Source organism: Delphinapterus leucas, chromosome 10 (assembly GCF_059928025.1).
Source record: "Delphinapterus leucas isolate spDelLeu-1000000601 "Yukka" chromosome 10, BTC_Dleu_Yukka2, whole genome shotgun sequence".
Lineage (NCBI taxonomy): Eukaryota > Metazoa > Chordata > Mammalia > Artiodactyla > Monodontidae > Delphinapterus > Delphinapterus leucas.
In genome coordinates, this window is record NC_143138.1 from 77305243 (window position 1) to 77332505 (window position 27263).

At 40.5% G+C, this 27263-nt stretch overlaps 1 protein-coding gene across 2 annotated transcripts in view; it reads left to right on the top strand.

The window, feature by feature from the left end:
- The window catches only part of PTPRG (protein tyrosine phosphatase receptor type G), a 731350-nt gene that overhangs the window by 411305 nt on the left and 292782 nt on the right, over window positions 1-27263 (top strand). For both annotated transcript variants that reach the window (XM_022572681.2, XM_022572679.2), the window contains exons 3-4: window positions 8103-8282; window positions 22150-22298. In XM_022572681.2, coding sequence (XP_022428389.1) covers window positions 8103-8282; window positions 22150-22298 — 329 coding nt within the window. The remainder of the gene's footprint in view (window positions 1-8102; window positions 8283-22149; window positions 22299-27263) is intronic.

Consider the following 27263-nt stretch of genomic DNA (forward strand, 5'->3'; position numbering starts at 1 on the left):
CAGTCGAGTCAGTCAGTCCGTCCTTATGAGCCTCTACTCAGCCTGGAGGCCTGTGGCTTAGAACTCCCCGGTAATCATGATTGGCATCTCCACTCTTTGTAATACCCTCACTTTTTAGAATAGTAAAATAGGCTTCAGAGAGACCTTCAGGATAAGGATTAGAATCTGGGACCTGTAATGTAGAGATTCATGCTGTTCCACACTTTACTTGAGATTAATTTTAAACATCTAGTCCTAAAATAGAGGTTCTGGGAAGTTAAACAAATAACACTTGGTATTAAAAAATGAGTAAAGTAGTGCCCATATCTGGTGTTACTGTCTGATATTATTTCTTGTATTGTGGTTAGATATTGATAGTTACCTTAAAACACATCATTGATGTGAAATGGAGGAATGAAGTTTTTATACCTAAAATTTAAAAACAAAATATTTGCCGAACTATTTTATTTGTAAGGTAAATTCATGTTTTCTTAACTGGCTTAAAAATTTGAAAATTCCTATTAATAACACTAAACAAATTCATACTTATACATGAATAAAATGAAAACAGTGGAGATCAGCAATATGAATGCTTTTTGAAAAGCACATTTTCCATTTTTCATATATACAACAATAAACGCACAAAAGGTAATTAGCTACCAGGAGTAGAAAATGCAAAAGAATTGTAAGTTAAGTCCCATAACACTTTTTAATTAAAAAATGGAATAGTTTAAGATGTGTTTTAGATTTGGGAGAAAGAGCATTAATTATAATGTTAGGTTAAAAAATGAATACACTTATTTTTGGATTGTTGCTGTTGGTTAAAAGTAGACACCAAGATGCAGGGTAATCACGCTGGATCCAGGTAATGTTTTTAATATAAATTCCTTGAGGGAGGCATTAATAAGCATATTTGACTAGAAGCAGCACATAACATGTATATCAGTTTTGTTTTTAATTAGATTTAGACAGAATTCATTATTTTTAATGGCTTTTCATTAGTGAATAGAAACCATTATGTGGATATATTATGGTAAAATAAATTCAAGGTGTATGCTTGTTTTCTCCAAAGAACCTCTTATGTATTTAAAGAAACCATTGTTTGGAATACAAATCATAGACATTTGAAATTCCTTGCTTTTAGACAAAAGTATGATTTATATGCTTTAAAGATAGCAATTTTTTTTTTTTTTTTTGGCTGTGTTGGGTCTTCGTTGCTGTGCGCGGGCTTTCTCTAGTTGCGGCGAACGGGGGCTACTCTTCGTTGCAGTGCGGAGGCTTCTCATTGCGGTGACTTCTCTTGTTGCGGAGCACAGGCTCTTGGCACGTGGGCTTCAGTAGTTGTGGCACGTGGGCTCAGTAGTTGTGGTTTTGGGGCTCTAGAGCGCAGACTCAGTAGTTGTGGTGCAGGGGCTTGTTTGCTCCGCGGCATGTTGGATCTTCCCGGGCCAGGGCTCGAACCCTTGTCCCCTGCGTTGGCAGGCAGGTTCTTAACCACTGCACCACCAGAGAAGCCCCCTAAAGAGAGCACTTTTATCTCTTTTTCTCAGGTCAGGTATTAATAGTGAACTACACTGAAGTGAGATGATTTACTTAAACTATAGAAGAGTCTTGTTGCTAACCAATTATATTTGCTTATCTTAGATTTTCAAGTAATATTGCTGGAGGTGGGGGGCGAGAGATTGAGATGTGTCTCTCAGATTTTTATTTGATTTTCCTTTGAACACAATAACTTAGTTTTGGTTCAGAATTTATGCATGGCAACCAAGTTCTTTGGGTTAAATTGGCCTTAAACACTGAACATCAAGCGGGATCTCAGACGTGGCCCCAGATTTACAGTATTTGCCATTATTTTCACGTGGGAAATTGTCTACCTTAAACAGGCCAGTTGGAATTAATCTCCAGTTGTGTGATTTATTCACCCTACTGTAGAAATATGTCTTCCTGGTGCTAATGTACTGAATTGTAACGTCTCAAAATGAGAAAAATACAGTGACTTGTTAATGGTACACCAAGGAGGTGGAAGTGGGTTCTTTTAATGCACAAATGAGCCATAATTTAAGCTAATAATGTTGTTCTTTAATGATAATTTTGTGAGGTGAATTTCTCCAATTTTAAAAGGTTGTTATATAACCTTAAATAATGAAATATCATTCACGAGCTTGCTATGCTTTCTTTAGGCCACCTCTCTTTTCCTTTGGCATTGCTCTGTACAGATTTCTTTCTTATCAAGAGGATATGAGAACAACCCCAGCATTATCTGTAAATCAGTGCCCATCTCCTTCGTCTGTTAGGCCATAGACCTACCCTCAAGTATATAATAGTAAAGCCAGTAAAATCCGGATATTAAAATGTAACCCACTTGGGACTTCCCTGTTGGCGCAGTGGTTAAGATTCCGCACTCCCAATGCAGGGGGCCCGGGTTCAATACCTGGTCAGGGAACTAGATCCCACATGCCGCAACTAAGGAGCCCGCCTGCTGCAACTAAGACCTAGTGCAACCAAATAAATAAATAAATAAATATTTAAAAAAATATATAACCCACTTAACAAAACTTAGATTTTATTTGGCATCTGTGAGTTTCATAAATATGTCTTCCTCTTTCTTCCAACCTTTATTCAGAGCTCATGGGTTTTCTCACTAATTTCCATGTTTGGTTCCATCATTCAGTCTCAGATACCACATTGCATTTTCTATCTCGGCTCCTAAATCTTCTTCGGTCTGAGACAGTTTTTTATAGTGTTTCCTTGTTTGTCATGACCTCAACGTTTTTGGGGAATATTGGCCAAGTATCTTACAGAATGTTCCTCAGTTTGGGTTTGTCTGATGTTTTCCTGGTGATTGGGATTATGGATTTTTAGAAAGAATCCCACAGTGGTAATGCACCCTTCTTATCACATCCTATCAGGATGTGCATGATAATCCATGATATCGAAGGTGAGGTTGACCTTCATCACTTGGCTATATATAGGTCAGGCTTCTCCACTGGGAAGTTGCCTTTTTCCTCTTTATTTTTACTTCATTTTTGGGAAGGTAGTCCCTAAATGTGGTGGGTGCTAGGATTAAACTTCACCTCCTAAAGGGCTCACCTGTACTTTTGATTCTTGTCCTCTGCCCACATGGGAAACACTTGGACCTAGTAAATTTCTCTGCACTTCAGGGAATGACTCCCTTCAAGTGTCACCTTCTCTGGAAGGTGTGTCCTCAGGGAGGTGAGGGCCCCTCCTCTCTCTTTTGGTACCGCAGAATGCCTGCTTCCACCTGCCTTAGTCATTGGTTGGACTGCAGTGTTGTCTCCTCCATTATATAGTCAGATTCTGGAGGGGTTGCTGCACATTTTGTAACATAATAACAGTGACAATAATCACAGCAGCCACCACTTACTGAGTTTCTGTTGTTTGATACTGTTCTAGGTACTTTATGTGGATTATCTCATCTAATCCTCATAACCACCCTTTGACAATGACACCACTGATTTTCCGCATTGTACAGATGAGAAGACAAAGCCATAGGCAGCTTAAGTTGCCCAAGGGAACTGTGGCAGCTCTGCCGCCTGGCCACCATTTCTTAGCACTGAGGCGCTGGTACTGAGCAGGTGTTGAGTCAATATTGAAATGACTGTGGTGGTGAATTTATGCACAAGACTAATTTTCCTTCTTGATTGACCTTCTTTGATTAGAGAGCTCTGTTAAAGCATCGGAAAAATAAGAGAGTCTTAAAAATAACCGTGTTTCCCCAAAGGCTTTTGAAAGCGAAGTTCTATCATACTCCTTTCTTTTAAAAACCATAATTGCCTTTGGTGGGCTTGTTAAATTTGCACACAGATTCTGTCATGTGCATGGATCGATCCTATCTTTGCAGTTTATATTACTTTATCACTGTTCAGATTAATGTAACATAATAATGATGAAAGAAAGGAGTATTTACTTCTGAAGTTGACATCCTTAGTCTTGAGACCAGGAAATGAGAAAGACTTTGGAAGAAGTCAGCAGATAGAAGTGTAAAATTAAAACCAAAGTAATGCACAGAAAACATGTTGTAGTGTCATTAGAAGACAGAACTGTGGAAGACTCTTTAATCTCATCTTCCAATTCATGTATTTGTGCCCAAAATATGTATACTAGGAACTCAGTGTCTGTAGGGTTCTGTGCTAGACATTGGAATAAACTTGAACAAGATGGGGAAGGAGCCTGTTCTCATAGAGTAATGAGCTGGTAGGGAAGCCAGACACTAAGGAGTAAACAATAAATTACATCTGTGATAAAATGTCCATAGGAAAACAAGAACCCATTGCCGCGATAGTACAGAACCCAGTGCATCTCTCACAGTGCATCTCCCTGACAAGGGGATATTTTACACTGAGGTCAAGGAATTCCTTGACCTTGAAATTCCTTCAGCCAGGAATTTCAGATGCATTCACTGAATGCATTAAAAAGAAAATATTTTTCATTCTAGATTGAAAGAGAATCAGTGCTAGTTCCCTTGATACTAATATGTTGGCGGTATGTCTCCATCAAGATCTCATTCCTGGGGATTTCCCTGGTGGTCCAGTGGTTAAGAATCTGCCTTCCAATGCAGGGGATGCGGGCTCGATCCCTGGTCGGGGAACTAAGATCCCACGTGCCTCGGGACAGCTAAGCCCGTGCGCCACAACTAATGAGCCCATGTTCCACAACGAAAGATCCTGCATGCCTCAATGAAGATCCCACGTGCAACAACTGAGACCCGATGCAGCCAAAAATAAATAAAATAAATAAATAATAAAATAAATCTTAAAAAAATAAAAGATCTCATTCCTTCCAGACTGTCAACAGGTGAACGGGAAGTTACTCTTGGCAGACAAACTGCCCTGTGGTTTCTACCCCTGAGCCCCACGCCTCCCTTTTCGAGAAGGTAGCCTTGCATAGTAGGTTGCCATGTCAGAGTTACTGAGCAGGTCAAAATGGGTCCAGATGCCAAAATGCAAGTATTCTAAGAAAGAGTTGCTAAGAGGGCGCTAAAATGCACATGACTTTCTCTTCTTATTTTAGATGGATAATGTCAGACCTGAGAGAGGAAGGCTTCTTGCTGATTGTTTTCCCTCCTTCAAAACTAGGTTTCAGTTAACCACAGTGTTTTTTTAGTGTCATGTTTTTAACTTAAAGGCATTTATTCAAAGTTCTGAAAAACAAAGCTTTCAATGCTATGAGACTTGTGCAACTGAAAATGATTAATGGTATAATTCTCAGTCCTTTATCAAGTGTCTTAACACTGAAGAGATTTGTACAGTGTGGAATGGCAGTGGCGCTTCAGTGTGAGAATAGGTCATCAATACCTGCAAGCTTAGAAAAAGTGTTCTGTTTCCACCACTAATGACATAGAGGTTTTTGCAAGGCAAGGGTGTCTGGAGCATGAAGCACTCCAGAGAAGAATTAATTTAAAATCTGAAGTGCAAGATCAGTTTCAATTAAAATTGCACTTGAACGTATATTGGGTAGAGGTGTGAAAGCAAGCATGTAGTCGGCTTAAATCTTCAGACTGTTACCAGTGAATAAATGAATCTCACTGGTATGAACCCTGATTATATTTTTATAGAGGGCTAAATTATATTTCACCCATGTCTGGCAGGTTATGAGAAATAATATGAATGGCAAGTACTTATCAGAGCTTAAAGAGTATTTTTTTTAATCAGTAGGATAACTACCAGGTGTCTATGTGTTTTTACAAATGATGGCTTGCATTCTTATTTCTTTGGAGTCATATGTGTTTGGATTGATTTTTACCATGCATTTTTTTCCATTGAGTGCAATTTTGTTGTAGTACTGAGTTTCTGAAAGGCGTTTTACACACACACACACACACACACACACACACACACACACACACACCATTAAAAGGTTAGTTTCCATAATTTAAACATACAGGCCCAGTTGTAGCTAGCCAGAATTTACATTATGGTCAGCTATCAGATATGTCAACAAGCACTTTATTCCATTTTTCAATGGATCCTTTTGGCATCTGTAAGAAGATTTAGAGCAGACAGGATAATTGGAGCCTTCTGTCCCCTTTCCCCTCCTTTTTTTCTTCAAATATATTGATGCAAGATGAAAATAAAGTTTGGCTCCAACATATGCAAATGCACACTCTGTTCCTTTATGACTCATCTCATGCAGTCTTAGGGAATTTGACCAAGAGGTGAAATGACATGAGGGAAAAGCCCTTGACAATTCCTAATTTAGTTGGAGTCCTACAGTAAAGCAAGTGGCGATGTTAACTTTTTGTAGAAAGTGTTATGGCACTTGTAAGTGATTTTGATAAGTGCCCAGAGGTTTTGCTAAATCTTTGCCAATCAGCGAACATGTTCTTTCTGATAATCTCTTTTATCTTACTGCATGAGATAAGGATTAGGGAAAATGACCCAGACATAGAGTGAGGCTGAGCTGCTTGCCAGATAGCAAGCATATGAATCATTTTTAGGGGAGCTTCATCAGGTGCTCTTGCAGCCATGAAGTTTCCAAGACTGTGACTGAAAAGATTTTCTGTTGTTGCTGCTTTTTTCATGGTACCACTGTTTATATCAGCTGTGAGCTGTGTCAGACTTAGGGGCATGGGGAAATCCGTGGCCAGGGAGTGTGTGTGGTGGAGGGTTGGGCACAGGTGTGGACTTAGTAGGAGGGAGAACTACGTTAAGGTGTCCTTGTGTCTTCCATCATACAGGGCTAGGTATAGAGTGAGGCAGAAAAATATGGTTCATGGATGGGTTGCTCTCCTAAAGTCACTTTGGCCATTCATCCTCCTTTATTTGATATGTGAAGGAATTTAAAGCTAAAAAAACCTAGGAATACAAGTATATGTATATGTTTGTTTATACACACACTAAACTTTATGGATTGGGAAGCCTAAATTTTATCTTCTAAAAATTATACAGTTTACACACACTACTGTATATAAAGTAGATAATCAACAAAGACCTACTATATAGCGCAGGGAACTCTCCTCAATATTCTATAATAACCCATATGGGAAAACAGCCTGAAAAAGATAGTTATATGTATGTGTATAACTGAATCACCTTGCTGTACACCTGAAACTAGCGCAACATGGTAAACCAACTATACTCCAATATAAAATAAAAAAAAATTTAAATTATACCGTTTAGACTTATTCTATATCTGACTCTCAAAAAGAGATTTATCTTAATCTTTCTAGCAAAAGATGTTTTTTCCAGCTGACTACTTCCACTTTGTCATGTCAAGAAGGTTAAAGGTAGGGTGCAGAAAAATTTCAGAGCTTGTTATCAACTTAGTAGACATCACCCCCAGATATATAATTTCTGAATAGGGCAGAGATGCAGTTGTTGCCATGTGTTTTCTCTATCTATGCCTGATTGGTGTCCATTAGGGTTATGTGTTATAGCTACATTCTCTTCCTCTTTTCCTGTAGCATATGTTCCCCCAAAAGTCTTTATTTATATGAATGCTGATTCTAGTCTGAAGGTAACTTTATACCCCCATTTCCTATGAGAGTGAGGGGTTGAGAAAGAGAAGTGAGTGCCTTAATATACTTGTGTTCAAACTGGCTAAATTGAAAAATCTCACAATTAACCGTAGGAAAACCCTGCCTCATTGCCCACATCATTTTTAATGACTCTCATCCAGTGTTGTGTTACTTTTAATTTTTAATTCTTTTCCTTTTCCAGTTCAAAAATTCCTAGGAACCTAGGAGAAACTTGTGTTTAGTGTACTGTTCACGATAGCAGAACATAGTAAATTGATTAAGGTGTTTTCTTGTGAATAAATGCTCTGTTTATTTTAGGAAAATTATTTGAAAATTTTTAAAAACTGTGAACAACTCTGACGGCCCTTCTGCTCAACTCCCTTAATCTGATTACGGATAAAGTTAGCAAATGTTTGATTACAAATCAAGAAGCAAAACTATCTTAAGTAACTTTTTTCTCAAATTTTCTTGCCCTGTCAAGCAAATGGCTTGGATTGATAGTCTTCCAATGCACCGACATCTTTAGGGTGGGGACATGTAGAAAATGTTAACCTTGGGAGATGCAGTGCTTGACTTTCGTGCATCATACTCATTTTATCCCTGACCCTTGAACCATAAGGATTGAAGTCTTGTTTTCTTTTAACAGGTGCCTACGGTCCTGAGCACTGGGTCACGTCTAGTGTCAGCTGTGGGGGCCATCACCAGTCACCTATAGACATTTCAGACCAGGACGCACGTGTGGGTGAAGAGTACCAGGACCTGCAACTTGATGGCTTTGACAATGAGTCTTCCAACAAAACCTGGATGAAAAACACAGGAAAAACAGGTAGACTGTGTCTTCTTTACTTGTCTGTGGAACAATATGAAATGTTTCTGGGTCTCTGGTCTTTACCGTAACCACGAGTTCTCCTTTAGTAGTGTATGTTGCTACAGAGAACGTACAGCTGAGTGAGAGCTTTGGAATTGGCCCTTGGTTTGAGAACTGACCACTTGCTTTACTAGCTGTGTGATTTGGGACAAACTACCTAATCACTTTGTGCTTTAAATTTTTTTTTTAATATGATAGGATAAAAATTAAAAATATATATATAGATAACGAAATTGTATCAGTCTCATAGGGTTATAAGGATTAAATGGGTCAGTCCATGTAAAGGATACAGCATGAACTTTTAGAAATCTGTTTAACTATAGTGGCCACTAGCCATATGTGGCTATATTCAAATTTAAATTTTAATTGATTAAAAGTAAGTAAGATTAAAATTCGCTCCCTCAGTTTTACTAGCCACGTATCGTTTTCTTTTCCGCTTTCTTAGGTTGTGTGTTTGCAGGGTTTGAAGGAGAGGAGACCCACATTGAGATCTTTGGATTTTTCTGGGGTGTGGGTGAGGGTCACCTCTATTTATTTTTCCAGCTTTATTAAGATATAATTCATGTATAACATTTTGCCATTTCATTTTATTGGTTGTTTCTTTTGCGGTGCCCAGCTTTGGAGTTTGGTGAGTCTCATCTGTTTTTACTTTTGTTGCTTGTGCTTTTAGTGTCATATCCAAATTATCATTGCCATGGCCAATGCCAAGGAGCTTTTCCCCTATGTTTTCTTCTAGGAGTTTAATAGTTTCAGGTCTTAGATTTTAAGTCTTTAATCCATTTCAAATTAATTTTTCTGAGGGATGTAAGGTAGTGGTCCAACTTCATTCTTTGAACGTGGATGTTGCATTTTTCCAGCACCATTTATCGACGAGACTATCTTTTTCCCGTTGAGTATTCTTGCCTCCTTTGTCAAATATTAGTTGACCAAATATGCATGGGTTTGTTTCTGGGCTCTAGATTCTATTCCACTGGTTGATGTGTTTATTTTTGTGCCAGTTCCATACTGTCTTGATTACCATAGCTTTGTAGTATAATTTGAAATCAGGAAGTGTAACACTTCCAGCTCTGTTCTCCTTTCAAAGGATGGCTTTGGTTTTTTAGGGTCTTTTGTGGTTCCATAGGAATTTTAGGATTGTTTTGACTATTTCTGTGAAAAATACCATTGGAATTTTGATAAGGATTTCATTGAATCTATAGATCACTTTGAGTAGTATTGGTATTAGCCACATTTCAAGTGTTCAGTAACATATGGCTAGTGGCTATCATATCAGGCAGCAAAGATAGAGAACATTCTATCATTACAGAAAATTCTATTGGACAGCACTGTGCCAAATGCATAAATGAAAATAAAATCCTTATCTTCCTTGAGAATTTGCTTTGTTAATATTAGTTATTATATTAGAATACAGATGAACACCATCTTATCCCTTTGTGTATCAGACCAGCAGTTTGACCCTCCTGCTTCCCTTTACCTACCTCACCTGTCACTTGGGGTCCACAAATATGAAATACCACATTTTCAACATTGCTAGTGCAAAAGCTCCTTCCCTCTTAATCACTATTATGCAAATAGCAGTTATAGATCATTGATGGAAGTAGCAGGAATGCCTTGCTGTGCCCCACTGTTTGGTCTGAAAATAAATCCCTAGGTGTTATATTACATTTGTGCCTAGTGCTACCTGGGATTCCGTTGGTGCTAAAGATATTTTTCTTATCTTATTTTTCAACTCTTATAACCCAACCCATTAAAACTAACTCTCCCTCTCTCTCTCTCTCTTTGAAATGATCCTTTTGTAGCCAAGGATGTCACTACAAACCACTGTTAGTAATCCCTTCAGGAGCCTTGGCTGCCTGAAGCCCTCATGCTGAGCTAAAATGACTTCATTATCTGTCCTTTGGTCCCATCCATGTTGTGGGTCATTGAGTTGCCTTTTTTTTTTTTTTTTTTTTTTTTTTTTAACCTAACTGGCTGCACATACAACTTCGGGGATCCATTTCCTTTCTCCAAACCAGCATTTGTCTGAGATTATTCATGGCCGATTGCTTTGGGTTGGCTTGATTTGTTCTTAGAATTGTTTCCCACTCACTCAGCACAGTGATTCCCAGCTTTGGGCTCTTTTTCATAATGTCCCCACAAATGGTTCTTTGGGCCTTATAGCAGCTACCTTCTCCTGTACCTTGATTCATCCATTTGAGCAGCTGCTCAGGACAGACTTGTGTACCAGTGATATTATCTGTACACAACTTTTCACCCCCACCTCTCTACTCCCCCAGTATAGATGGTGTGCTTGTTGTTACCATTCAGAATTTCTCTACCGGTGGCCCTGCTTTATATTTCAAATGTGAGTGTCCTTTGGAAACCTGTGATGGGAATATTACTCTGCAGACGATCTGAATGTGGTGGATGGAAGATTTGCCACGCTGGGGTAATCAGATTTTGCTGTCGAGTGCTACCTTGGTGCCACATTCCAGAAGCCTGCCAAAGGCAATTCGCTGGGCTCTCTGATATGGTTTTCTACTTGACTTGCAACGCTTGACAGCCTTCTGCAAAGATAACACGTTTCAGTGACAGCTTTCAACTTGGTATCTCCAATGACACGTTTTAGATGAGTGTAGGGTTCGCTCAGTGCAAGTTGATTCATGACCTTGGTCTTCCAGAAGCTGATTATCAATCTCTGTCACTCTGCTGTCTTCCCAGAGTGATCCCCAAGTTGTTGCCTGTCTATGGGTGCATGCGCCTGACTTTGGAGCACAGCCATCCAAATATGAACGCATCTGTCTCTGAAATTTCAGAAGAAGCATGGCTTTCTGAGAAGCAGAAATAAATCCTCGTGACTTCTCAAACTGTACTTATGACTACAAAATTTATGACATCATACTAGGCGGGCCAGTATCTCATAAGTAATCTAACATGATTCTATAGGAGTGATTTTTTAAAAGTGCCAACCATTTGTATGAAATCTTAAATGTGAGCATCGAATTCTTTTTCTGTTCTCTTCAAAGAGTTTCAATTTACGTTTGTCTAGAAACTTGGGTGCGAAAATCAACCTGTGTCATTTTTGTTGTTGTTATTTTAAATAAGCATGAACCTAGAAACTTCTTTATTCTGCAGTTCTTAAAATGCCAAGCGAGTTCGTAAATATTCCAGCATTTTAGAGAAATATGAGGATTCACTTGCTTTGTCAGTTATGCACGGGTCATATAAATTGAGCTGAACACAGTATAAATACAGTGCAGGGTGCTGTGTGTCTGAATTAAAGGTGCGAGTTCATAATATCTGCAGTGAGTAGTATTGATAGGCAACTTGGATAATATCAGTTTAAAAAAACACACATATCATTGTATACTATAGTTTTGTAAGATGTGACCATTTGGGGAAACCGGATAAAGGGGACTCGGGACCTCTGTATTATTTCTTACAACTGCATGTTGATCTACAGTTATCAGAAAGATTGAAAGTTTAATTTTAAAAAAACCCCGTAAAAAAAAAAAAAAAAAAAAAAAAAACCCCGTATGTTGTGAGCCACATAGACCGTCTTTGTTACCGTCATTCATTTCGTATCTAACTTTCATACCTAGATGCCAAAAAACGTCATTTTTATTAAATCATTAATTTTTAAGCAACACCTATTTTTCTTCCCCAAAGTCTTTTCTTGAACCTCGCACTTCTAGAAAATAAATCCAGGAAGGAATATTTATTTTTTTCTGGTAGAAATTTACAGGTCACTTATCTGTAAAATAGACCGTCATTTGCATATCAAAATATGAATTTAGAAAGTTAATATTTAAGGCGGCCTGTTACATACAGACAGTAACTTTCTCGTAAAACAGTTTTAATGTTCATATCTGTCTTAACCCCCGGAGAGGGCTATATATTTAATCTAGCATAATCAATAGAGCAATGTGGTTGTACCTAGGCCACTTCTCGAAAGTTGTCTAAAATATCTTTACAAGACAGATAGCATCTCTCTATTTCTTCCCGAAGAGCCATGACTGTCTATTGTGCCAGTTCTCATTTGATTCCATCTAAAGTTATTTCTCCCTCTTTCATTTTTGTAGAATGAAAAGATAACGCATTCGTTAAGAACATTTCAAGATAATCTTGCTGTTCCTAGCGTTAGCGTCTAGCTAAATGATCAAAATTTAAGACTTAGATGGTGCTTCTGATATATGTTCATAAGCCACGGTCTCCTATGAGTTTTAACTATTTGGAGGGTGTTTTTGTGTTTCTTCACTACTTTTTCTTTTACCCTCCCCCCTACACCAAGGACAGGTAGTAAATACATTTGCCATGATGGTTGTTAGTTCCATTTTCACATTTTATATTGGTTTACTATATTTTTTCTTTGCCTACATGCTTTCTTATTTGTCTGCATATACCAGTGCCTGGCGTAGGTGGATCCAAGAAGTAGTTGGTAAATTAATACAAGTAGATGGATGGTGGGAAAAGTCTGTGTAGGTAAGTAGGTCAGGAACCATGTCCTAATATGTTGCTCAGCCCATAAAATTCAGACAAGGATTAAGAGGCTGTTACCTCTACTTTATTTTACCAGGTCCTTCAAACTTTTATGGTGAAGTGACGCCATAAGAGCCCACAGACTTAAACTAAGAAAAGAACAACCTCATTGCAGGCTGATACGAAGAGAAAAATATAATCTTAACAACCTCAGTCATTTCCACGCGCTACTTCCCTAACTGAGCACGTGACCCCAGCTCAGTACAAGAGGAGCATTTGGCCCTGCTGCTCTGCTCGCCCACAGGGCAAGGCTCCCCTGGGCCAAGCAAGTGTCTGACCATGAAAGGCACTCTGCGTTCTGTGGGTCACTGCAGTTACAGCTCAAACTAACGGCTGCCCCCATGCTGCCCTGCAGAAGCAGAGTTCTGGTCTAAGGTTGGTGGAGAAACTGATGCGAGCCTTACTGAGAGTCAGTACCAGGCTGCCGTTACGGGCTCCTTACAGAGTTTCCAGTGGTGATTTTCATGATGCTTGATTTCTTCCCAAATTCATGGACTTGCACGCTTAGCCCCCGCTCAAGAGGGCATTCCACAGTGCCAGCATGATTGTCCAAGTGTCACATGCATGAAAAAAGCCTTTAGCAATCCTGAGATTGGGAAGGAAGTTTCTAGGAATTCTGTGTGTGTGCTTGTCTTCTCATCCCTGATTGTTTGGGCTTTCTCTTCTTTCCATTCCTATTCTGCTTCTATTCTTTCTGTTCTGTTGATGAGTATCTCTCCATGAGCTTTCACTTTTTTGCAGTTTGCTTCTCTCCCACCTTTCCTTTCACATCTCCGTGAATTTCCCCATCCCTGTAAACAAGGCTCTGCCTCTTGCCTGTTGGTTTGTTTTCACTGCCAGCTCCTTGTTTTGGCCCCCTTCTCTCCCTTCTTCCTGTCTTCCTTAGAGCTGGCCGCAGATGAGAACCAGAGTTTGAAAGTGTTTTTTCTTGCTCTGTTTATGGAGTAGAGAGCCCCGTGCTGATGGTGAAAACCTGAGTATGTCCTCATTTCAATAAAACCAATATCCCTGATATAGTGATGGGAAGGGCTTTTGGACAAGTGAAGTACACAATGATACCGCAAGTATATGTTCTTGGGGTTTCCAATTTTGCTTGATACCAAACCATTCAATTATTTGTATTCCATTACCCTCCCACCACCTTGGAGTGATCTTAATGATCCTTGATAGGTGTAAATGTGGGCACTGAAGATGGACCAGCATGGGGTCCTTTTTCCTGGATCACATTTTTTTCTTTAAGCTCTGAGTTTTGTTTATGCCACTAACGAATTGGTCATTTTGCTCGCAAAGAGGCTGCCAAGGTTTCTGATTAAAAGCATAGCATCAGCCAAGTAGACAGATGTTTGGAAACATCTGGGTGTTCAGCACCATTGACACTGGACATGCCCAACCCTGACTTCATAATACCCCACAGCCCTCTAGTTAGTTCAAGGTTGCCCAAAAAAGAAAAATTAAGTGTAATTTTAAAAAGATCTGTTCTTCTTTGGGGGGGATGCTAAATGTGCTTTGGCTCTTCTTAAATTTCTCCTATTTCAGATATCCAGATTCTTGGGTTCTTTTCAGCCTGTTACCATTCAGTCTTGCCTGAACCCTGGAATTCAAGCCCGAGCTCTTTCCCTGGGTCTCTCTTTGGCAAGACGCACTGCAAGCTCTGTTTCCTGTCTGCTAAGCTCCACGTCCTTTCTCTTATCCCCATAGCCCCAGTCCCTGCGCTCGGGTGGTAGCAGCTATTTTCTGCGTAGACCGAAGCCTAATTTACCAATTACAGAACGGGCAAACCAGCGCTATGTTACATAACTAGACTCAAAACTGAATTCACAATTTTGAATTTTGAGGGTAATTTTTGAAGCGTTCCTTTCTTTTTTAGGGCACAGAACCTTCTGCTAGGTTGTCATCTGTCGTATCTTATATGATTAAAGGGTCAACTAATCCACTTTGTTCCTCTTGCTCAGTTTAGCAGTGAGTTAACCGAGACCCAGGATAATCCCATGACTTGGAGTCTCTTGGTTCTCTGAGGCTGCTCTGACTCACCTTGTCTGTCCACTGTCTCTTTACTAGATGAATGCAGTAACCTCCTGACTTTGTTTCTTCCTTTTTTTTAAAATTAATTAATTTATTTTGGGCTACGTTGTGTCTTCGTTGTTGTGCGCGGGCTTTCTCTAGTTGTGGCGAGCTGGGGCTACTCTTCGTTGCGGTGCACAGGCTTCTCATCGCGGTGGCTTCTCTTGTTGCGGAGCACGGGCTCTAGGCGCGCGGGCTCAGTAGTTGTGGCTCATGGGCTCTAGAGCACAGGCTCAGTAGTTGTGGCTCACAGGCTCTAGAGCACATGCTCAGTAGTTGTGGTGCACGGGCTTAGTTGCTCCGCAGCATGCGGGATCTTCCCGGACCAGGGCTCGAACCCGTGTCCCCTGCATTGGCATGCGGATTCTTAACCACTGCACCACCAGGGAAGCCCCTGACTTTGTTTCTACCAACCAGTGTTGCTTTCCTTCCAGGCCTTTTCCATTTAGTAGCCACAGTGATCTTCTTATTTCCCTAATCTGATCATGTCTGTGTGTCTCCCCCTCTTTCTTTCTTGTTCTCTCTCAACCATATTGAGGACCTCTCACTTCTCTGCAGAACTCAGACAGACTCCTTGCTGTCCCTGCTTTGCTCTCTGGCCTCTATGCCACACCCTGCTCTCGGGGCACCAGTCACCCTGGCTTCCTCCACACAGGGCCTTTGCATGAGCTATACCGCCTGCTGTGCTCCCCTCTCTTCAGCACTTTTACAACCTAGCTCACGTCTCACCTCATCAGTCCTTGTTTTGAAACCTCCTCCCCTTCTCCAGTCTGGGGTTGGATGCTCACCTCTTACCACCTGTCCCACTTGCAGGGTTGCTTCTGTCATCTCTTTAGTTGCTGGGGCCTGTCTTTCCCACCAACTGTACACTCCGTGAAGGCAGGAGCTAATGTCTCATTTACTTACCTTTTCTTCCCCAGTAGTTACTTGGTAAATTATTTGAAAAAATAAACGGTAGTGCCTACAGGGACGTTAGTAGAAGCCTAGAACTAGAGCCTGTGTGTCTTGACTTCCAGACCAGAGCATTTCCCTTTTCACCAGGAGCCTGAAAGCATTACCTGATGGACGCTGGAAGGGTGGGTGGTCTGGAGGTCTCAGCATTACGATCCAATAATGGGAGTCTTTTCCCATCTTGTAGTGTTAAAAATTGGTTGGGAAGTGGTGGAGGTAAGACAGTGACGGCTTGTTTTCCTTCTCACCCATTTTTTGGTTTAACTTTTGGCATCTGCTGCTGTTTACTCAGATTGTAGTATGAGCGCTTGCTTTAGGCCAGCATTATTTACACACACTGAGCTTAATTTATCAACAGTCTGTGGATGTCCTGTGAAGAATGCAGTGAGCGCCTCACACTCAGTCATCCCGTCAAGCTCAGGAGGAAGGCAACTCCTTATCCATGGTGTGACTCCTACCCGGACCCAGGGGGAGTCTGTGAAAGCCGTGGATCCTCTCCCTAGCATAACTTTTATAAACAGCACTTATATAATGCCATCTAGTTTTTAACTCTAAGTCTCAGGTATACAGCATTATAATTTGACACCTGTATACACTACAGAGTTATCAGCACCGCAAGACTGTTTACTGTCAGTCACTGCACAGTTGATCCCTTCCACCCATTTTACCCACCCCTCCAACCCCTTGCCCTCTGGTAACCACTCATCTGATCTCTATCTGTGAGTTTGTTTTTGTTTTATTTTGTTCATTTGTTCTGTTTTTTTAGACTCCACATACAAGTGAAATCATACTTATTTGTCTTTCTTCTTCTGGCTTATTTCACTTAGCCTAATGCCTTCAAAGGCCCATTCATGTTGTAGATAGCAGGATTTCTTTCTGTTTGTGGTTGAGTAGTATACCGTGGTATATACATATACCACGTCTTCTTCATCCATTCACCTATCTATAGACACTTATGTGGTTTCCATATCTTGTCTATTTTAATAATGCTGCAATAAACATAGGGATGCATATATCTTTTCAAATTAGTTTTCATGTGCTTTGGATAAATACCCAAGTGGAATAACTGGGTGATATGGTAGTTCTAGTTTTATTTATTCTTAACTGTTTTCCGTAGTGGAAAAATTCCCACCCACAGTGTACAAGGGTTCCCTTTTTTCCACACCCTTGCCAATGCTTATAGACATTCTAACGGGTGTGAGGTGATAGCTCATTGTGGTTTTGATTTGCATTTTCCTATTAATTAGTGATGTTGAACATCTTTTCATGTGCCTGTTGGCCATCTGTATGTCTTCTTTGGAAAAATGTCTATTTAGATCGTCTGCCCAATTTTCAATGGGAATTTTTGGGTTTTTGTTGTTGTTGAGTTGTATGAATTCTTTTGTATTTTGGACATTAACCACTTGCTGGATATATGAATTGCAAATATCTTTTCCCATTCAGTAGGTTGCCTTTTTGTTTTGATAATGGTTTCCTTTACTGTGCAGAAGCTTTTTAGTTTGATGTAGTCCCATTTGTTTACTTTTGCTTTTGTTTTTCTTGCTTTTGGAGTCATTCCACAAAAGCATCAATAAAGACCCATGTCAAAGGGCTGACTGCCTATGTTTTCTTCTAGGAATTTTATGGTTTCACGTCTTACATTCAAGTCTTTAATTCATTTTGAGTTAATTCTTGTGTATAATATAAGATAGCAGTCTAGTTTCTTTCTTTTGCATGTGACTGTCCAGTTTTCCCAACACTATTTATTGAAAAGATTGTCCTCATTCCATTGTACGTTCTTTGCTCCTTTGTTGTAAATTAACTGTCCACATATGTGTGGGTTTATTTCTGGGCTTTTACAGTGCCATCTTCCTGCTATAATGTGGTGAATGAGTTACTGTTGTGGGCATTTTTCATGTGTCAACCCTTGTGATCTCATAACAAACTTGTGAAGTTGCTGTTGTATTATTCCAGTTTCACAGAATAGGAACTGAAGCACCCAGAAATGCAGTAACTTTCTCACAACTGATAGTGGCAGATCTAGGGCTCAAATTCAGACCCAACTGGCTCCAGAGTCTGACTTCGTTTATGCACCCATGTTCAGAATTTTACTTCCTGTATCAGGAGGATGTAGACCGCAAAGTCTGTGGGTGGCTACTGCTTTGGACTTTGGACTCCAGGTTAAAAACCCTGAATTTGAAGCTCCCAGTTTCTTCCACATCCTCCATCATTCTGCTTTAATTTCATCACAATCCATATTAGCAGTTGAACAACCAGAGGGGCCTCATTCTAGACAGTACACTCCTAGGTACCTTCCCTGCCTTCTCCCCCTGGCCCATCTTTCTCCAGTCTTTAGCTGTTGCTTGCTACCTTCCTAAATGTCACCTTATCCAGATTCACTCTTGGTGCTACTGTTTTAAAATTTAAATTAAAATGTATTTATTCATTATTATCGTAGTATCGTTTACTTATTGTTTTTCAGTTGATGCACTTGATTTTAATTAAATGAATTGATTTTAAAGCAAAACATTTTATCAACACCTTAATGCAAAACTCTGTGCATTTGACAAGGATAGACTTATGTAAAAATTTATGTCTGTAATCTGTGAAAATAAATCAAAGGTACCAACGTTATTAAGTTCTAGCTTACGTATTTACTTTTCGGTAAAGGGGGAAATGAATATCATTGAAAGGTGGAGGGCATATTAGCATCAAACTGGGATTTTCTTTTCACTGATATGACTGAAAGAATAGAAATCATGGAAATCTGTTTTTTACTCAGTGTTTTAGTAAATTCAGAGCAGCCACTCAACACTTAACATCTCAAGTATTTGGGTCACACCTACCTTTGCTGTTTATTGTCCCTGCTCAAGGACACGTTTTGTTTTGTGGGAAAGACAATATTGCTTTAAAATGGAACTCTGGGGACTTCCCTGGTGGCGCAGTGGTTAAGAATCCGCCTGCCAATGCAGGGAACACAGGTTCGTGCCCTGGTCCGGGAAGATCCCACATGCCTCGGAGCAACTAAGCCCGTGCACCACAACTACTGAGCCCGCGAGCCTAGAGCCCGTGCTCCACAGCAAGAGAAGCCACTGCAATGAGAAGCCCGCGCACCGCAATGAGTAGCCCCTGCTCACCACAACTAGAGAAAGCCTGCGCACAGCAACAAAGACCCAATGCGGCCGCATATAAATAAATAAATAAGTAAATTTAAAAACAAATTTTTTTTAATAAGTAAATGAAATGGAGCTCTGCCTGAAAACGGACAGTTGCACCTGTGTGGTTGCCCTTCTGTGCTGCTGCATGAACTCCGACCACGTGTCTAGAAATTATTGGTAGGTGGACAAAAACCCGCATTGACTGTGTGCTTGCTGAATTTCTGGCACTGGGTTAAGTGCTTTCTGCGTGCCATTTCTTTCAGGCGTCAAAAACAGTCTCACCAGGTAGGCACTGTTATTGCCATTTGAATACTGATGGAAACCAAGACACAGAGAAGTCAGGTAACTTGCCCAAGGTCACCCCGCTGTTAAGTGGCAGAATGAGATTCTAACCCAGGTCCGTCCATCCCGTGAACTCATGGCCCTTCCTACATTCTGTGCTCCGCAGCGGCTACCTTTGGTACATTTTGTTGTGAAACAGAGCAGTGTTATCAGTGATCATCAGAAAAGTGTTGCATGGTGGCTGGGCAAGTTCTCTCTTTCCAGCGTTGTAGGTAAACAAAAATTTAGCCGCTTTCGGAAGGTGGGGGCAGTACGTGCGTGTAGTGTGCTGTGTGCTCTAGTGAGAAATACTGTAAAATGAAAAATGAGATTAGTGTTTCAGGTTGTACAGTTCCCTAATTATGCTTTTAATTATTCATGAAAAAGAAGTAAAATGACCCCTGACAGAGGCATAAATGATTTAGGTAAAATCAAATATTTATAAGATGCTGCGGAGTCCCTGGATGATTGTAACAGATGCGCTCCAAATTCTTTGTCTTCATCTTTTGGATGCAAAATGTTATGGATAGAATCTGTAACCAGCTGAGAGTAATCAACAGTGTTAAAGACAGTACTGAGCTAATTCATAGGTATTTGGGCTTTCGAATATTGGTTTAACACAATAGTTTGTCTTCTAAAATATATTGTAGGGGCTTCCCTGGTGGCGCAGTGGTTGAGAGTCCGCCTGCCGATGCAGGGCACACGGGTTCGTGCCCTGGTCCAGGAGGATCCCACATGCCGCGGAGCGTCTGGGCCCATGAGCCGTGGCCGCTGAGTCTGCGTGTCCGGAACCTGTGCTCCGCAACGGGAGAGGCCACAACAGTGAGAGGCCCGCATACCGCAAAAAAAAAAAAAAAAAAAAACAAAAAAAAAATAAAATATATTGTATTCTAGGGAATCACCAAATGACAACCCCTCCTGCTAGTTCTTAGGTTTTTTAATGGTTGGAAAAAAATCAAAAGGAGAATATTCCATGACGTGTGAAAATTACATGGGAATTTTAGTGTGGATGACTAAAGTTTTATCGGAATATAGCCTCACCCATTCATTTACATATTGTGTTTGGCTGCTTCTGGGCTGCTAAGTTAAGCGGTTACAGCGAGGGCCATAGGACCCGCAAAGCCTTAAATATTTACTGTCCCACCTTTTACAGAAAAATTTTGCCAAGCCTTCTTCTAAACCATGCCTAGCACACAGTAAAGGGACATGCCATAGCATGTTCAATCAGCATAAGAAACACTTGCTTTTATTTCATTTTATCCTTTAATTCTCTGTCCCACTAATTGAATGTTCACTGTATATTTTTCAAAAGTTGAGAGAAAACTGCCTTTGAAAGCAGTAAAAAGGGATTATTACGAGCAGGGTTCCGTCACTTGCTCTTTTTTTTTTTTTTTTTTTTAACGTCTTTATTGGAGTATAATTGCTTTACAATGGTGTGTTAGATTCTGCTTTATAACACAGTGAATCAGCTGTACATAAACATATATCCTCATATCTCCTCCCTCTTGTGTCTCCTTCCCACCCTCCCTATCCCACCCCTCTAGGTGGTCACAAGGCACCGAGCTGATCTCCCTGTGCTATGCGGCTGCTTCCCACTAGCTATGCTTCCCTTTTTACAGAGAAGTGCTGAACTAATTGCACTTGTTTTAGAAATGGGTCATTAGTCTAGTCCCTATCTTTTATTGAGACCTAATTTTCATGCAGGATTTCTCTCTAAGGCTTGAACTGGCATCTCTTTAGGAAGAGGAGACAATGAGGATATGAAAGCTTTTCCCTGCCTTAAATGAGCTTAGCTTCCAATCACAGGCCATTTAGTATGTTGGTTGGCACATTGATCACAGGCCATTTAGTATGTCGGTTGGAGCATTATGCGTATTCACCAGCCAATAAGTGTTTGTTAAATGAATGAATGAATTCACTTTAGACAACAACAAAAATGTGGGGGGGGGAATGTATGACTTATAAAATAAAATCTCTTTTTCATCCACTTGGATATTACATTCCTTTTGAAAAAATAATTTTTCTGGTAGTATAAGCCCAAGTTATTTGTTCTTGATTTCTCTTTTCCATGTTTCAAGGAAGAGAGATGTGATTTTGAAATTTAGGGTTTGAATTGATTGAGGTTTTCTATGTTAAGGACTTCTTACGTGTTCTTCCGGATGGGCTAAGCAAAATTTTCTTATGCTTAGAATTAAAAGACATAGTAAAGTAAATCTACTTATCTGAAGTTACTTGAGTGACTTAATGAGTAGGATTTTCACTATACTTTCCTGGACACCATTATCAAATATGAAGACATTTCCCAATCCCAGCTGTCTTCCCACTGTTATCTCCTTAATATTGGTAGAACCTACAAATTTTATTTCCTGACGCCTTGCTTAAGTTTTCTGATCAAAGAAACATGTCTTCTGCATCTGACTTACATATATATTTCCCATCTCATTCCAGACCTTGAATCTTGGGATAGCCCCAGGAATCAGTGTTTAAAAAAGAAAAATAATTTTGATCATCAAGCAGATTTAGGAGACCCTGATTCAGAGCCACTTACTCTATCATTGTCTGTTTTTTTGTTTGTTTGTTTTTCCAACTGTGAAATGGTTAAGAAATTCTGAGACCATTCTCTGGGAATTTTCATGAGTTAGAGTCAACTGGCTCTTGAGAGCGTTCAGCAGCTAGAATGTGCTAATTTATTCAGACTAATGTTTTTGACTTGCTTTCTAACAGGTATATGGGAAGTAATTCCCATCATGTAATCATGAACTTTTATTTGAAGCACAGGAGCAATCTTTCAAGTGTGGTTTTGAAACTCATTGTCGTTTCCCTTCTGCTTTACACAGTTGCCATCCTTCTGAAAGACGACTATTTTGTCAGCGGTGCTGGCCTCCCTGGCAGATTCAAAGCTGAGAAGGTGGAATTTCATTGGGGCCACAGCAATGGTTCTGCAGGCTCTGAACACAGCATCAACGGCAGGCGGTTCCCTGTGGAGGTGAGAGAAACTTGAGATGTCAGGGGCAGCTGTGCTTTGGGTCTTGACATTAAAGAGATGCTTTGTCTTTACCCCCAGTCGTCTTGCAAATCAAACTTGTACTGTCCCTGCCTTTGTCTCTGGAACTCTTTTATATACAGCATGACAGCTAGATAGCCATCCTCAAGTTCCTTATCTTTGTTTAACTGGTGAAGCATGTAGACCTTGTGGACATCATGGTTTGAGTAGACTCACCCGTGGTAGATGATTTCGGACCCTTCGTTTCATTCGATGCGGCTTCTTTGCCCTGTCCTTTCTGAAACCCTGCTTTCCAAAGTGACATTCTGTACGAAACTCTGGCCACTTCGTTTTCACCCTTTAGAAAACAGAAAAGGTAACTGATATGTGAAGGGGACTCAGAATCATCTCTCAGTAGGGAAGCTGCTTTAAGGTTTGTGTGCTGTCCATGCTGTTGAGAAGGAGGCTGTGGCCATTGGTCGTATGACTCGCTGTTAACTTTGCGGGATTGACATTTTACCTCCTCTGAGTCAGTTTTCTCAAAGATCCGTGAAGAACGGGTAGTGCAGGGGGTCATGTGTATCTTTTTGGCGACTGAGGGAGGGAGCTTGTTTCCAAACTCCGTTTTTAATCTTTGGTGGGGACAACACATCTGTTCCATGGCTAACCTTATTTTTGTACCTTTAATCATGATCAGGATGTGAATATTCTTTCCTTGGGACAGACATATTTGTTGATTGTTTGGGTGCCCACGTGGTAAGCTTTACAGATTTGTAGGAGAACTGAGAGGGTTCGAACCCAAGCCTGTGGCTGTACTCAAACATGGAGTGACAGCTCTTATTGTTCTGTGACTTTAGTAAGTCATGACCTACTTGGGTCATCTGATGAATACTTGCTTGCAATCCTCCTCCATAGAGATTATGGAGATTTGTGCATAATCTGTAGGGTTTCATCACTCCCCCTCGCTCCTCAAGCCCGTTCATGGGCTTTAGACAACCTTGAACCTTAGGTGAAAAATCCCTTTAAGAGGAGAAAATCAATAGTATTTCTTTGTTTATAGATGCTTATATTCACATATTGACTTGTTTCTTATCCATGATTGCCTGAGAAACCAGAGATCACCATGCTGAGAAAGTGCTGCATATTTTTTTTCTTGTTGAGCTGACAAATTCACAGTATCAAGTATTCTTTCCATATTAGGATTCCTCTATCCTTGGGACTTCCTGTCCTAGTCACATTAAAGTTTCTACTTAATGGGCTCTCTTTCTCCTTTTATGTTGAATGAATCATTTCTTTAAAATCTTAGCTTGATTTGTACTTGGAAAACTTGATTCCTAGAAGCCAAGTTGATCAGATTTTTTAAGTTTGGGGTTTCTCTTTTGTTCCTGCTGGCCAGTTCCCATTGGCAGTGTCGCTGAAGGGAGAATTTGTGCCTAGCTAGCTTTGCTCTAAAGCTTCTTTATCCTAGAAATGGGTTGCCATTTGTTTAGTTAATGTTGTTCCGGACAAAAGACCTGTGCTTGAAAGTTTGAAAACTTAATTTGGCAGCTGCCTTGGAAAAGAAAAACTCTGGAGGAAGGAACTGGGAACTTCTGCCTCATTCCTAATCACAGTCCCTAAAGCCTGTCTCCTCCTATTTGAGTCTGGAAAAATGAATAGACTAGATGCATATTCTTTTGAAAACTTATTACTTTAAATGCATTTTGTTTTTTACTCAAAGATGGCCATGAAATTCAGAAACTAATTACAAATGGGAGCTACAATGCCCAGACTTATTTTTGACCAAGCTATTCGAATTTATTTCTTCTAAGTCATGTCACATGGTAAGGCTGCCTATATTAATTGGGTGCTTCATTGAAGCCCATCTGGTTCATAGCTTGTTTTTTTTTTTTCTAATGTGATAAACATGTTAAATTACTTAGTGGTTGTATTTGGAAGAACTTGAATTTCAGAGATTAAAGGTAATGGGAGCAAATTGAACTTCAAAATATGCACAGAAAAGTTGCTCACTTTTGCGGAAGACATGTCTGTGATATGTTAAATTGTTTTATTTGAGTTCTTTATTAACACCAGCTCTCCCTGAGATTTTTACACTGTTTGAACATCTCAGACTTGGTTTATGTCTTTCCACATAACTACACTGCTTTTCAAGAAATTAAAATGAAAGTGAGAAAATTATAATGTACCATGTAGTAATTTATCAGCGTTGGGGACATTATTTATTTTATATAGAGTCAGAGAAGAGTCATTGTGGAAGATTGGGATGGGATTGGTAGAATACAGCATTGGTTCTCAACTAGAGAGAGTATCCTCCCCCTCAGAGGACATTACGTGTTTTCTGGGGACGTTTCTGGTTGTCACTGTTGGGGGCATTGATATGCTACCAGCATCTGGTGGATAGAGGCCAGGGATGCTGCTCAACATCCCAGTTCATAGGACAGCCCCACCACAAAGAATTATCTAGCCAACATGTCACTATTGGGAGACTCTAGGGTAGAGAACGCAGTATGTTTAGTGGAATCCAGCCTTCCTTTACTCATGTGGCATCATTTGAAGTAGATTTAAATAAAGAAGACTCAGGGCAAAGTTGTTCCATCCTCTTGCAGCTTTTTTTTTTTTTTTTTTTTTTTTTTTTTTTGCGGTACACGGGCCTCTCGCTGTTGTGGCCTCTCCCATTGTGGAGCACAGGCTCCGAACGCACAGGCTCAGTGGCCATGGCTCACGGGCCCAGCCGCTCCGCGGCATGTGGGATCCTCCCAGACCAGGGCACGAACCCGTGTGCCCTGCATCGGCAGGCGGACTCTCAACCGCTGCGCCACCAGGGAAGCCCCCTCTTGCAGCTTTTGGAGAGGAAATGTACCTTGCTTTATGGGTCAGAGCATTGCTGGTCCTGGTTTCTTTAGATTCCATTTGGGATAAAGTCATGACCTTGGGTATTTTACCAGCTCCCTCGGTGCTCCAGTGCTGCAGGTTGAATTTTAAGCATATGCCCCACAAGACTCTGGATCTGCTCCCTGAGGGTAAATTGCAACAAACCCAACTTTGTAGGTTTTGCTGCTTCCCAGGAATTCTTTGAGGTCATCTACAACAACTTTGTACACATTCAGAAATTAAACGTCTCCACACTTTCCTGGCTGAAATCCTGGACTCAGCCTTGTAGTTCCTATACTTAAAAACATCCAGTCTAGGGCTTCCCTGGTGGTGCAGTGGTTGAGAGTCCGCCTGCCGATGCAGGGGACCACGGGTTCATGCCCCTGTCCGGGAAGATCCCACAAGCCGCGGAGCGGCTGGGCCCGTGAGTCACGGCCGCTGAGCCTGCGCGTCCGGAGCCTGTGCTCCGCAGCGGGGGAGGCCGCGGCAGTGAGAGGCCTGCGTACCAACAACAACAAAAAAAACAACATCCAGTCTAGTAGAAAAATAAATGTCGTTGTGAAAATGAAACAAAAGTCTTTCAGTAGCAGCGTTCTTTACAGCTCAGTTAAAATTAGAAAAGAAAGTTGGAATCAGATGACAAGGCTAGAAGACTAGACCCACTTTGGATCCTCAGAGGCACTCACCTCCTATGTATTCAGCTTTATCTCTTGTCTAGCAGCAAATTTTTCTTGAGTGCCTTCTGTCATGTGGGTGCTGGGTTACAAAGCTGAAGAGGAAAGAGAGTCCCACCCTCAAGATATTTATACTCTAGTCATGACACAGAAACTGACCAAGGAGTCACATAAACAGCTGTGTAATATCAGTTGTGATATAGTCTCTGAAGGAGAGGGACATTTTGTCATGAGACGGAAGACCTTGGTGGAGACGGATATTTATTAAGAGGGAAAAGATTAATTGGAGCCTGCCCATAGAACAGGGGTGTGCAAAGGCCCTGAGACAGGTGATACTTGGTACATTTAAGGAGTAAAGAGAGATCAATGGGGATTTTGATAGGTAGGATAATACCCCTCCCCCAAAAAATGTCCACTCACTACTTCCTGAAAATTGTGAACGTATTTATTACTTTACATGGCAAAAGGGACTTTGCAGATGTGATTAAGCATCCTTAAAGTCAAAAGGCTCAAAATATTCCTGTGATTAAAATAGTAGTCCTGTTTGAGTTCTTCTGTGGCCACTCCTCTTTGTATTATCTGTCCAACCACAGTTATCTGTGACGGCTACTACCCTATCCTAAATATTCTCCCTACCCCACACTTACTCCCTGTTTTAAATAAGGGTTCATGTAACACTAACAGGAATTGAATCATGCGGTATTTCCACTGATAACTGAAGTCAGAGGTAGTGCATAGAGAAACCTCCAGATAAATCCCTCTGAGAGCTCCATTAAGGTAGAGGTTCATTGCATGCTTGTTGTCTGAGGTAATTAAAATCTTGTTTATTACAATAAGAGATCCAGGAGTTGTTGATTCAGACTTACTGGTGCTTTATGAGTTGAAGTCTTCAGTAAGCTTAAATGATCCAAATTAATCGTGTGTGCCCTTTCCAGTGAAACTCACAGCTGGTTCATTTCAGCTCAGTTTGGAGCATCTTAGCAAGTGAGTAGAAGAAAATACATTTTTCCTAATATATACCATGCACACGCTACCATATGGTACAGGTCTGCAGTCCCTTAGCTGAGACCCTTGAGGCCAGATGTTTTAGAATTCGGAATCTTTTTTAGAAAGGCATGATGGTGCATATGCCGTTTATATTTACAGAAGACACATAGTGGGGTCTGGGCCTATACCCCTTGAATGCATTCATATTTCTGCAGCATGTGGATGAATATTCACACTAAGGGGGAAATATCAATATTCAACGTAGCTTCACATCTCTCCACATCAGATTTTACCACTGAATTAGTTTTTGCACCATAAATATCAATAATAACAGAGCACCTTCGATCTTGGAGGCTTTTGAGATTTCACAGTCACTGATAAAGGATTTATGGACCTGTGTTTTAAAAACTGGGTCCATAGTGTGGTACTGCTTGTT